This window comes from Myxocyprinus asiaticus, chromosome 2 (assembly GCF_019703515.2).
Source record: "Myxocyprinus asiaticus isolate MX2 ecotype Aquarium Trade chromosome 2, UBuf_Myxa_2, whole genome shotgun sequence".
In the NCBI taxonomy this organism is placed as follows: domain Eukaryota; kingdom Metazoa; phylum Chordata; class Actinopteri; order Cypriniformes; family Catostomidae; genus Myxocyprinus; species Myxocyprinus asiaticus.
Genome location: NC_059345.1, coordinates 63,388,048 through 63,400,547, shown reverse-complemented (window position 1 = coordinate 63,400,547; position 12,500 = coordinate 63,388,048). Strand labels below are relative to the sequence as shown.

General features: G+C 32.4%; 1 protein-coding gene across 1 annotated transcript in view; it reads left to right on the top strand.

Annotated features, from left to right (window-relative positions):
* The first annotated feature begins 6,100 nt into the window (after window positions 1–6,100).
* Window positions 6,101–12,500, top strand: part of LOC127453190 (ventral anterior homeobox 2) — a 31,176-nt gene continuing 24,776 nt past the window's right edge. Inside the window, exons 1-2 of the mRNA XM_051719427.1 lie at window positions 6,101–6,350; window positions 9,927–10,114. Of these exons, the coding sequence (XP_051575387.1) occupies window positions 6,101–6,350; window positions 9,927–10,114 (438 nt within the window). The remainder of the gene's footprint in view (window positions 6,351–9,926; window positions 10,115–12,500) is intronic.

Sequence of the window (12,500 nt, the reverse complement as noted above, 5' to 3'; positions counted from 1 at the left end):
GCATGTATTTGTTCCATAGGCTAAACATGAGAAAAATGGCGCCATCTGGTGGACAATATAAAACATTTAAATTTTGAAGCCAGGGCTCCGGAATGAAAGCATAATATCATAGAATTCATGTTTTTATGCTTTAATGGCTCTGGGATCAAATATTTTAATGGAATTCAACGGGGACATGTTTATCCTTAAGGTCCTGAGTGTAACTATTTTATGTACACAGTGTATTATAGATGAGTTATAGGAATATATGAGGAGAAATATCAAAGTTCCCCAAAAAACACACACCTTTGGCAAGGTTTATGCCGTTGGCATAAATTTATAAATAATGAAAAAGTCAAAAATGCCCCGAAGGTCGCACAAGGGTTGAAATTGAAAAAGAGAGGCATTTTTGGAAAATATGTTAAAACATAAAAAGAGCCTTCTGCAATTCCAGCGTCAGTGTTTTACCACAAGATTGTCAAGAGTTTGTTCAACATTTATCGCCTTTTGTTTGAAACAACTTACCGTCGTGTCGTTAAAACTTATTTGTCCTTTTTCCGTACAGCAGAATCTCTATTAATCTTTAATTAGGCTAGGCTCTTTCGGCTGTATATATTCCTGCTATTAAATCATAAGATTATTTAAATAAATAATATACTAATATTGAATAGCCTCTATAAAGGTCCAGGTCTTCCTTGGTAGACAATTGCAATGATTACTGATTAAGAAAGTTTAAAAAAGATATATATTTTATTTTTTTAATTGGTGCAATTGAAACTACACTATTAATTGTGTTAATCAAATTTGTTGTAAATCTGCTATTTCTACCTGATCCTACTACAAATTGTGGCGTTATGTAGCCAGGTTTATTAGTAATTAATAGTAATATAGTGATTAATAACATAGTAATTAATATTTATTACTTGGACCAAACGAGTTATTTTAGATGTTACAACATGCATTACAGAGCAAATATTTTTGAAAGTGTAACTACAACATCAACACAATTTGATACACAATAACATCAAAATCAGCCTGGCAGCTATATGAAATTACTTAAGATGCCTACAGGTGCCTACTGTTGTGTGTGTGTTGGGCTAGTAGAGCCACATATGCACGTTGAAATAAACTTTAAGTAATCTTGATAACTGATTATCTAACGCACACATCGAGAAGGCGTTGTAATAGCAGCAAAAAGGTTCACTGATTCTAGAGCGAGAGTCTTTCACACACCACACAAACGTATGAGAACGGGGCAAGTTGTCACACTTTTTTTTTACTACATTTAATATTTCTCAATGTAGTTTTATTTCATTTTAAAAATTCATTTCCGTACAGGCTTCACTACAAAAAAACTAATAAAATAAAATCAATAATTAATAGGACAAAACATTAATCCTTATACCGGGGCATGTTGTCACACTATATATGGGGTAAGTTGTAACAATAGGAACCTGCTGTTTGTTGACACTTGTTTGAGAATATATATATATATATATATATATATATATATATATATATATATATATATATATATATATATATATATATGTGTGTGTGTGTGTGTGTGTGTGTGTGTAAATATTAATACTTTAAAATAAAAAATAAAAAAGCCATATGCCAAAAATATGCTGATATTGAAATTAGCTTGGATAGAATTAGTAATTCAATAAATATTTTAATAACAGTTATCTTAAAACACCCTTGAACTAGGTGTTTGAATATAACAGCTGTTTGAGAAAACAAGCATATATGCAATTTGCTGGCGCATTTAATCGTCTTATTTAAATTGTCAGCATCTGAGCACAACCGTGTCAGCTTGGCCGATGAAGTGTAAGTTGTCCCTTGTGTCACTTCTGACAGCCAGTTAATTCTAAACAATTTCTGTAGTCAATTAATTGTTAATTGTATTTTGTGTGTGTGTGTGTGTGTGTGTGTGTGTGTGTGTGCGTGTGTGTGAATTTTGAATAATGCGTAAAATAAGTGTTTATTTCATGTCAGCAATTAAATTGTTTCAGTCATTCATTTGTATGTATATACAATTTCCACAACTCTTACGTGACCACTTGACTCACAACTGTTATTGCCCACATTATGTTAAATCAATCAATCTAAATGTATAAATCAGCATTACATGTGCCACCTTGCTGTCTTTATATCGGTGTCTGCATCGGCCAATGGAAACCCCATATACGTTGATCACTACTCAAAACCTTATAGTTACTGGGCTACAGCCCGTGTGACAACCAGCCCCGTTCTCACAACTAGTAGCCTAGTACTACAGGCATGCTCCCTTAGTTAATCAGACCCAGAGGCTGAAGCAGAAGTCTCAGTGCTGCAAAGCTGAATCCTAAATGTGTTTGACAGCTGCCACTATGCCAAGACAAGACAGACCTTTTCTAACCTTTGCTGACACTGTATGCACAGTGCTATTTATTAAAATAATGACACCCTTCATCATCTTTACACTCCTAATTCAGTGAAGTTTGTTTAAATGATTAATTATGCAAACACAACCATTCACTTTTTGATTTGATGTTTTGGTGTAAGGGAAAAGGGAAAGTGCAGGCCACGGCTTGTTTTGTGTGTTTGGTTGTGTTTATGGTTTATGGGAAACGTATTGGCTGTTCTGCAACATTTGTATGGTGAAGGAGAGGACCAGTGTGTGAGACAGTGGAGGCAAGAGAGCAATGGAAGCAATTAAAGCTCTCTTGACTGTACTGTGGGTTTGTGGACATGAGTGACAGCTCCATTCACGGTTTAATCTGTGCGGAGCAGCTGAAATCAATAATGAGCCATTTCGGCACTGAATGATAAACACTGTTGAATGTGGCAAAACTGCAATTATGTCATTGCGGCCTCCGTAATGGGATTGAGCACTCAGATAAAGGATTCTAATGTTGTTGTTGTGTATTATGGAACCGGTTCAATGATGAGATGAACACCTGCGGTTCACATAAACATAACTTTCCTACTACCGCAACACGCAATGGTCTGTGTAGTCAATGCACACAATAATCAGTTTCACAAACCGAACTTCTTCCCTCCCTTTTGTTTTCACTTATTAATGCGGATGTCCATTCTGTCTAATAGCCTTCACATGTTGTGCTAAAGTTAATCAATTGTACATTTAGTCAAGATTAATTAAAAATAAAGAAATTAAGAGCCCACTTAAAAAAAAAAAAAAAAGTGCAGTTTCTCTATAGCCTATCTGTAATGTAGGCTATATCTAAAATACTGGGCATCGAAGTTTTAAAAATGGGAAATCAAAACAATAACATGAGCAGAGGAAAGAAAAAATGGCATAGCTTCACTGTAAAAAAAACTGTCGTAATTTTAACGGTAAAAGACTGTAAAAATGCTACAGAAAAATAAACGTTAATTGATTAACGAGTATTAATTGTAAAATATACAGTACATTTTTAAAATATATTTTAAAAGACAATGCAGTAGTTTTTACAATAAACTTTTGTAACATTTACAATTTTTAGATGTACAAAGTCTGATTTTCCTGTATAATTAATGGTAAAAATGTGTATTATGTTTAACAAGAGAGTACATGCACTTTTTACAGTAAATTATTGTTAAAAATAGTGAAAAAAAAAAAAAAAAACAATAATCGGGCGTTCCCACAATTCCCTGCATGACCCATCATATTTCATTATATGTTATGGGCATAGTTATGATTCTTCTTATTTTTAATATCAGTTACTTTGGGGTGTTCTTTGTTATATTTGATGTACTTTAGTTAATGTTTATTGCATAATTTTAATTTCACATGTGTTACCCTGATGGTGTTTAATGTTTGTGTGAGTGACACTGAGCACTGTCTCTACATGTTTATTGGTCATTACTCCTGGAAGAGCCACTATTGATGAACTTCATGTCATCATGTGCTCTACTGTAATTTTTACGGTGATTAACAATACATTATAAACTAAAAAGCAGATTTATACAGTTTCAGAAGGTTAATATCAAGTTTATGACTTAAACTGTAGAATTTACAGGTTGTTCTGTAAAGTTGTTTACATTTTTACTGTGTTTTTTACATAATTATTCTGGCAACCCCAGCTGCCATTTATTTATTTATTTTTTTTGTTTTGTTTTTTTTTTTTTTGTTTGTTTTAAACAACAGGAATTTATTTGTATTTATTTATTTATTTATTTATTTATTTATTTACAGTATAGGGTATATGCCCATAGGCAGATGTGTTCAGTCTTATAGCGTTTTAAATTCAACGGTTCATGAGGTTACAAAATAGTAGCCTACAGGTATTTATTTCCCCCTTGTTTTTTCGATGCATGAGACGAAAAAGCAAGGGGCATATTTATTTTGCGGAGATAAAACAATAGTATTCAGGCTTCACATGCTTTTACTAAAAATATATTAATGGAATATTCCTGGTCCAATACAAATTAAGATCAGTCGGCAGCATTTTGTTGATTAGGCTACCTCAGAAGTTAATTTCGACGTGTCCCTCCTTTTCTAAAAAAAAATAAATAATAAAAAATAAAAAATAAAATCTGGGTTACAGTGAGGCACTTACGGAAGTCAATGGGGTCAATTGCTAAACATTAAAATACTCACTATTTCAAAAGTATAGCCAGAAGATGTAAAGAATATCCGTGTTACCATGATTTTAGTGTGATAAAATCACTTACTAACCTTTTCTGTGTAAAGTTATAACCAATTTTATAACTTTGTTGCCATAAAGACAACAACATAAACCCTGCAATCCCGGTATTGACTATTTATTTTTACAGCTCAAATAATACATACGTTTTAACAGAATAATTAATGTAAGTGCTTTTTATAAAATTAGAAGCTTTAAAATTCTGCTTTTAAACCCTCTCAAAAATCGGCCCCATTCACTTCCATTGTAAGAGCCTCAACCTTGATTTTTGCCTCTTTTACAGAAAAGGAGGGACGAGTCGAGATTAATTTTTGTGTTAATCAACATCATGCGACAATTGCTGTCGATTGAGCTTAACTGAACCCGAAATATTCGTTTAAGAAAACCATAGGCTATTTCTTTCAATAGTAGCTATAGGCTACTAAAGATTTTAGAGCGATTCAGCCTAAAGAAATCAAAAAGCTTGTAAATAAAAACTGATTTTCCAGTTCATTACACTTACCGGAAGCAAAGAAAAACTTAAAAAGACATATAAAAACGTAAAACGAATCAGCGTAACTCATCTGAAACTAACTAGAGTTTAAACCTCCTGGTGCTCTTACTCTCTCTGTTTATCAAGCAATGGATGGATTACAGCCCGGAAGTGACGTTGATGCTGTCAGTCAGTTTGCAAAAGAAAAAAAGTATGCCACCTACTCAGGTATTATATATACACATGACGGCTGTACAGCAAGATGTTCAAAATATTTTAATCGTTTTAAAATAAATAAGGGTTAGCCTATATATTTATCCATCTCGGTATTTATTTTATTTATTTATTTTTTTGTCAACGGATATTCTGACTTGGTCCAGTATAAATGACCCCCCTCCTCCTTCCGAAATCGTGAAATCCGCTGGCTCTTTCTCTAGACAAGAGCTTCTGTGGACATCAAGCTCACCAGAGCAGCCGAAAAAAAAAGAAAAAAAAAAAATATCCCGTGCAGACAACAAGTAAATTGACTAGAACACTGACGTGGTCCGAAAAAAGGGAAAGCTTGCTCTCCTCGGATGCATGTTTGTTTTGTGGAATTACTTATACGTGGTTAAGCAGTGAAGCGCCTCCCAGTGCCTCGGTCATAGACCTTGAATCCTAGCGCATATATGCAGAATGCATTTTGGGTTGAACACGATCCTATAGCTCAGGAGAATCCTTCCACTTGCCCACAGAGCCCCCTCCACCTCCACGTCCACCTCCACCTTCATTCCCTTCTCTATAAATCTCCACCTGCATTAACGCCGGATCCCGGAATATGCTAAAATACTTGGGCAGGAACTCGGTTCCGTCGCTGGACTCTGTGATATTGGATTCCAATTGTATGTTGTTTTGGAAATAGTCTTCCCATTTAAGGAAAGGAAACAGGAAACAGTGGCGACAGACCATTTCTTAAACCCCGAGAATAGCTATATATATATAAAACTAAGTGAACAAATAAATCTTGAATTATTCGATGTTCGATCAAGCCACGAGTATGGGCGATGGACTCGCCGAGGATCGAAACCATTATGTTTCCAATTCGTTGTGCCGTGACCGAGGCAGAGACTTGAAAAGCCGAACTGAAGTGGGAAACCGGTCACCCGTGCAGAGCTCCACCGACACACCGGGGACATCGGCATCCACACCGACTTCACCCAGCGAGGATGGACACGATAAACTTTTAGGAGTGGATCCGGACTACTGTCGAAGAATTTTGGTCAGAGGTGAGTGATCGAAGACTAAATCTGTTTAAACTAACACTTCATTTACAACCACGGTTACTTCCCATTTGTCTTAAAATAGGCAGTACTTCGGGGGAAAAACAAAAACAACATTTGCCTGCTGTCTCAATCAGTCACCTTCAATTTCTATTATTATTATTATTATTATTATTATTTATTTATTTATTTATTTGTACATATTTTTAGAATCAGAATTTCTCTGTATGTCCTGGTGTATTTTGTTCTTGTAGTGACAACAATAAAAAAATATTCCCACACATGTATTATTCGATATGTTATAGACCTACAAAGTTTTATTTATTACAACATTGACAGAAATTGATGCCAAATTAGTGGTATGAAGCTTCAATATGCCACAACAAATTCTCATAAGGATGTCTATAAAACACATCATTAACATCGAAGTATTGAACATAGTAAAGTTGGGATGTTTAGGTTTATTTTCAAATATTACAAGCAAAATGCAATCGAATGTTCGATTTATGTCTCTTGAAAAATATGAAATGGATTAAGTCATAAACTACTGGCTTTTGATGAGCTCAGTTTGGGTTTATATTTACATTTATTCGTTGTGTTCATTTCTGTTTCCTCGGATGTCAGTGTGTGAGAGCTAAAACATATAGATGCATAAAAATACTAACATGACGCCTCTATGATGTTGGTTCTGTAAATATTAATATGTTGGAGAATATCTAAAATATTGCTAAATTTTAAATGTAAGTATTAAATTACGCATATATATATATATATATATATATATATATATATATATATATATATATATATATATATATATTTAATTTACGTATTTTAATTATGTAGCCTATTAAAATCCATGTCTGTCGTATAAATGTATACACACACACACACACACACACACACACACACATATATATATATATATATATATTAAATCTACGTATGCCTATTTTAATTATGTAGTCTATAAAATCAAAATCTGTCATATAAATGTACATATATATATTTTAATTTACTTATTTTAATTATATATAAAATGCAGATCTATCTATCTATCTATCTATCTATCTATCTATCTATCTATCTATCTATATCTGAGTACATTTCTAAACGCATTAAAAACTTAGTTTACCAAGAAGTAAGAATTAAGTTTTGAAGCCATAATTTGGGGATCCGTGATTATGATTATTCTCTTTTTAAATATATATATATATATATATATATATATATATATATATATATATATATATATATATATATATATATATATATATAAATACGTTAAAATGCACGGGCAGCGTGTTTGGATGTAGCCTGAATCTTTCAAGTAAAAGCTAAATTCACTGAAGCCCTTATTCGGTATGTAGGACTGTATATGGATTAAAATGTAAGATATAGATGTGCACAAAAATGTTCTTCATCTGAATTGTAGCTATAACGACCATTACAATCTTGGGCCAAATTATTGTTCATATTTTAAACATTGCTTATCGTGTCATTCAATGCATTTATACATTTTCAACTGACCTATTTTTGTAACTTTATAGAAGCATTTTTATCCTACTAATCTATTTATCTATATCTGCTAATCTCAGGCGAGAAAAATAAATACATGTTCTTAAAGGACAAGACCTTTTTATTATTATTATTATTCCAGCATGCTTACCTTAAAACTCTAACCATGAACAGCGAACTGCTGATTTTGTCGCCGATTGCAGAAATGTTACGCAATTTTATGCACCCACAAACTAGAGTAGCATTAGCACTGCAATAATGGCAATGAATGGACGTACTGGGTCGGATCGGTCTGAGTTGACGGGCTGTAGGGGATCTGAGTGGTTTTGGCGAAGTGGCTCCGCAGAGCTAAGCCCACAATCCCCAGTGTCACTATTTGTTTTTAAATCTGATGATTGAATGCGTCGGTTCCCTAGTGAGAACCCCGGGTCACTAAAAGGTCAACAAGTCTGTGTTATGGGCTGGCAGGCTCTGGTCGATTTCGAACCATGAGGAAAGAGCAATTAACGAAGGTTTCGCCATAAGCATTTCAGTGCTTTATATCTACAAATACAATTAAGGTTATTGTGATACTACAGGTCATCCAAGAGTGATAATCATATCATATATATCATATATGATACTGGGCTGGGGTTGCCAGGCAGACATCCACATAGGCGGAGCTATGATCTCCAGAACATCATTCAAAATATGAATACTAGCTACACCACATAATATTAGAAAAATATAGCCAATTATTTCCAATCTAAATCCATACGTATAATATCACCATCAACGTTTAATATCATGTAACAGTTACCGTTTAGAAGTTGTGAAACGGTCATCAAATTATTAAGATTTAGATTTTCTTTGGGACAATACAACTTCTCAAATATGACTTTTTTTTCTGTCTTTAAAGCATCTTTATTCCTAAATGTAGGCCTACAATTTTTACCCCGCTGCATGGAAGGTGTTTGGTGCAAGAAGAAACTGTGGAGGGGTTTCTGTAATCATAAGTAATAGTGTTTTCTAACCACTGGTGAGGGTGATTCATCAATCAAAATGAAAACAGTATTGAAAGATTCACAAAATCAAAAATAACAGTGTACATTGATTGGAAGAAATTCAGTTTCTTTGAATACATAAGCCAGAATCTCATATGAGTTCAAAAGTGATTGAAATATGTGTTTGATATATTTAATTGGCCAACCTGGAACAATAGCTGGAAATAATTCTGTAGATAAATAGCAGTTCTTTAACACTCTAAATATACCTGGAAGAAACCATTTCATCGTTTCCTCAATATGGCAGCTGAGCTCAAAACAACAACTTTAAATTTAAAATTGAAATTAATATTGAAATTATGTTGTGTAGATGCAATAATCTCATATAATGATAAACCTACTTGAAACTTGTCAAATTTTAGCTTTTTGCTAAATGGTAGACATTATGGAAGAGCTTCCCAAATGTATTATCCAAGACATTAACTGGCAGATGAAATGGCATTTTGGTGGAACATATGGATATTCCCAATATGTACCACACACGGCATGTCCACTATTTTCAACAAGACTTAAGTACTAGATTTGTTAACATGTATGTCACTGGTGATATCAATAAAACCTTATATCACTGTGGACTGTTTCATGTTTAGAAAATATGGTCTTCATGATGTGATTGCTCACAGATATGTAGCCTATTTGTTTGTTCAGTTGCTTGGTCTGCTTGGAACTTGAATGTAGATGTTGTAGTACTTTTTCATGGTTTCATCCAACTAACAGGCCAACTCAAACTTCTACATTACTCACTGCAGCAATGAAGTTTAAAAAAATTCAAACTGTTGAACACCACTTCACACCGGCTCACCCCAGTATAGAACTCATTACCATTTAGAGCAAATTTACAGTATTTTGGACTTTATGTAATGGTAATAAAGCTATTTTTTTTTTTAATCCTTAAAAGATAACTGACGAAAGATATCAAAATTACCACAGCGTTTTTGCCATGTGACAATATTAATAATAATAATTTTAAAAATGCCCACCAACGGTACATCCTAATGTATTGTATATATTTCCTAAACAGACGCCAAGGGCACTATTCGGGAGATTGTACTGCCAAAAGGCCTCGACCTAGACCGGCCGAAACGCACGCGGACCTCCTTCACGGCGGAGCAGCTCTACCGGTTGGAGCTCGAGTTCCAGCGATGTCAGTACGTGGTCGGTCGCGAACGCACGGAGCTTGCCAGACAGCTGAATCTTTCAGAAACTCAGGTACGACTTAAAATAAAAGCTTTTTGTTTTTTGTTTTGTTATTGTGCTTCGATACTGAATTAGGTGCTACTTTTTAAGTCTTCCTACAAGAAAAGGCTACTTCTTTAGATTAAATACATTATTATTATTATTATTATTATTATTATTATTATTATTAGTGACTAATAACAGTAATAATAATTTATTATTATTATTATTATTATTATTATTATTATTAGTGATTTATTTCAGTAATAATAATACATTATTATTATTATTGTTGTTGTCGTTTGTGATTAATAACAGTAATAATAATTTATTATTATTATTATCATTAGTGATTAATATCAGTAATAATAAAACATTATTATTATTATTATTATTATTAGTGATTTATATCAGTAATAATAATACATTATTATTATTATCATTAGTGATTAATATCAGTAATAATAAAACATTATTATTATTATTATTATTATTATTATTAGTGATTTATATCAGTAATAATACATTATTATTATTATTATTATTGTTAGTGATTAATAACAGTAATAATAATTTATTATTATTATTATTAGTGATTAATATCAGTAATAATAATACATTATTATTATTATTATTATTATTATTATTAGTGATTAATAACATCAATAATTTATTATAATAATAATAATTATTATTATTATTATTAATATAATCATAAGTATATAATATATGAGTAGTAAGCCTATAATTAACACATTATTCATTAACATGGCCATTGCAGATTTTGAGATTTACATATAATTTCCTGTAACAATGCCAGTTGCAATTTTTTTGCGTCTCCGTAAATTCTAAAGTATTCTTATTCATATAATATCTTAAAGATATCAGGTCATAAATGTTTTATTTTTATTTTTTTAACTATTCATCAAGCATTTTCTTTGATCTTACTTGCAACATTGAGTCGTGACATATCGCCCCCATGCACTAAAGTGGATGTTATGTGACTGATTAATCCTCTGCACACATTATTGACCTAATTTGAAGATCAGTGTATCTGTATCAATATACTGGAAAAAGCAATATTAAAATCAACTTTATACTGGACCAGAAGTCCGTAATAGCGCAACATTTCTTTTGGATGCTGTCCAGATTTTCAAACGAATTTTAATACTGTACATGTTTTTACTTCTATATCCTTAATTATAATAGGCTACATACATTCCAAGTGGGCTACAATAAGGCAAAATGCTTGTGTGTACTATTGAACGACTATCGTTGACCATATTTTGGCCAAATGAACAGATCTGACTACAATGAAATTCTTAACTAGTATTCACGTAAATAGAGAGGCTGATAAAACATAAAGAGCCCGAGGACAAAAATAAGATGGATATTTAAAAAGGTTTGTGGCATACTGGAAATAAATAAATCGTATTTTAATTTCCCGACAAAACTACGTTTTATTCACAAATGTTGTATTTTTATTGAAATTTTTCGGAATTCATCGATTTCAAACGGGGGTGAAAATAAATAAATAAATAAATAAATAAATAAATAAATAAATAAATAAAATAGGTGATATTTTTGGTCCGTTATAATAAAAGCAACAGATTTCGCCAAGTCAAGTTGGTGCACCACAGTGGGAAATATAACGAGTTTATAGACGTCAGATCGTGCGTGAGAGTTACCAATCTCCTGTCTGCAAATGCTGCATGTCAGCCTACATTGTTATGGGCACAATGCTCATAATTAGTATTCGCACAGTGGGCGTTAGTGGGCGGGGTTTCTCTTTGTTCAGACGTGAAGAAAAAAGAAGAAGAAAAAAAAAAAAACGGGTGCCCGGTTATCATCATTCATGCCCTATGAACTGCGTCGTCACTTCAGTTAACCATTTCTTCTCTCAATGTATTTGAAAAGTTTGATATCAGTATCAGTTACGTTATCAATCTGAAATACTACAAATATGGATTTAATAAAAAATAATAATGTTTTAGCCTAAAAGTAATTGTAAGTAAAGGAATAACAACATTCCTCAGATAGAATTAATTGGATAAGACATTATGAAGCACATTTAAAAGGCTATCTACAATACCATAATTGTATCTTCAAATTTCAAAATACTGACAGAAGTGAGTATGAGTGTAAATAGAATCAGATCACTTTTAGTATCGTTTGTAGACGCAGTTTTATTGTTGACATTCACCAGGATACATTTAAAATATCAGACAATATTGGTTTAAATGTTGTATTTTTTGCAAACTGCAAACAATAATAATTTATTTCTATTTAATAGCATTTCAATATACTACCATCTGTTGAGACGAGACCACCGTAAAGTTGTATTGGGAAAAAAAAGAGAGAATTCCATGATTCAAATCGATGTAAATCAACAGCTGAGCAGATAAACAAAGGACGTGAT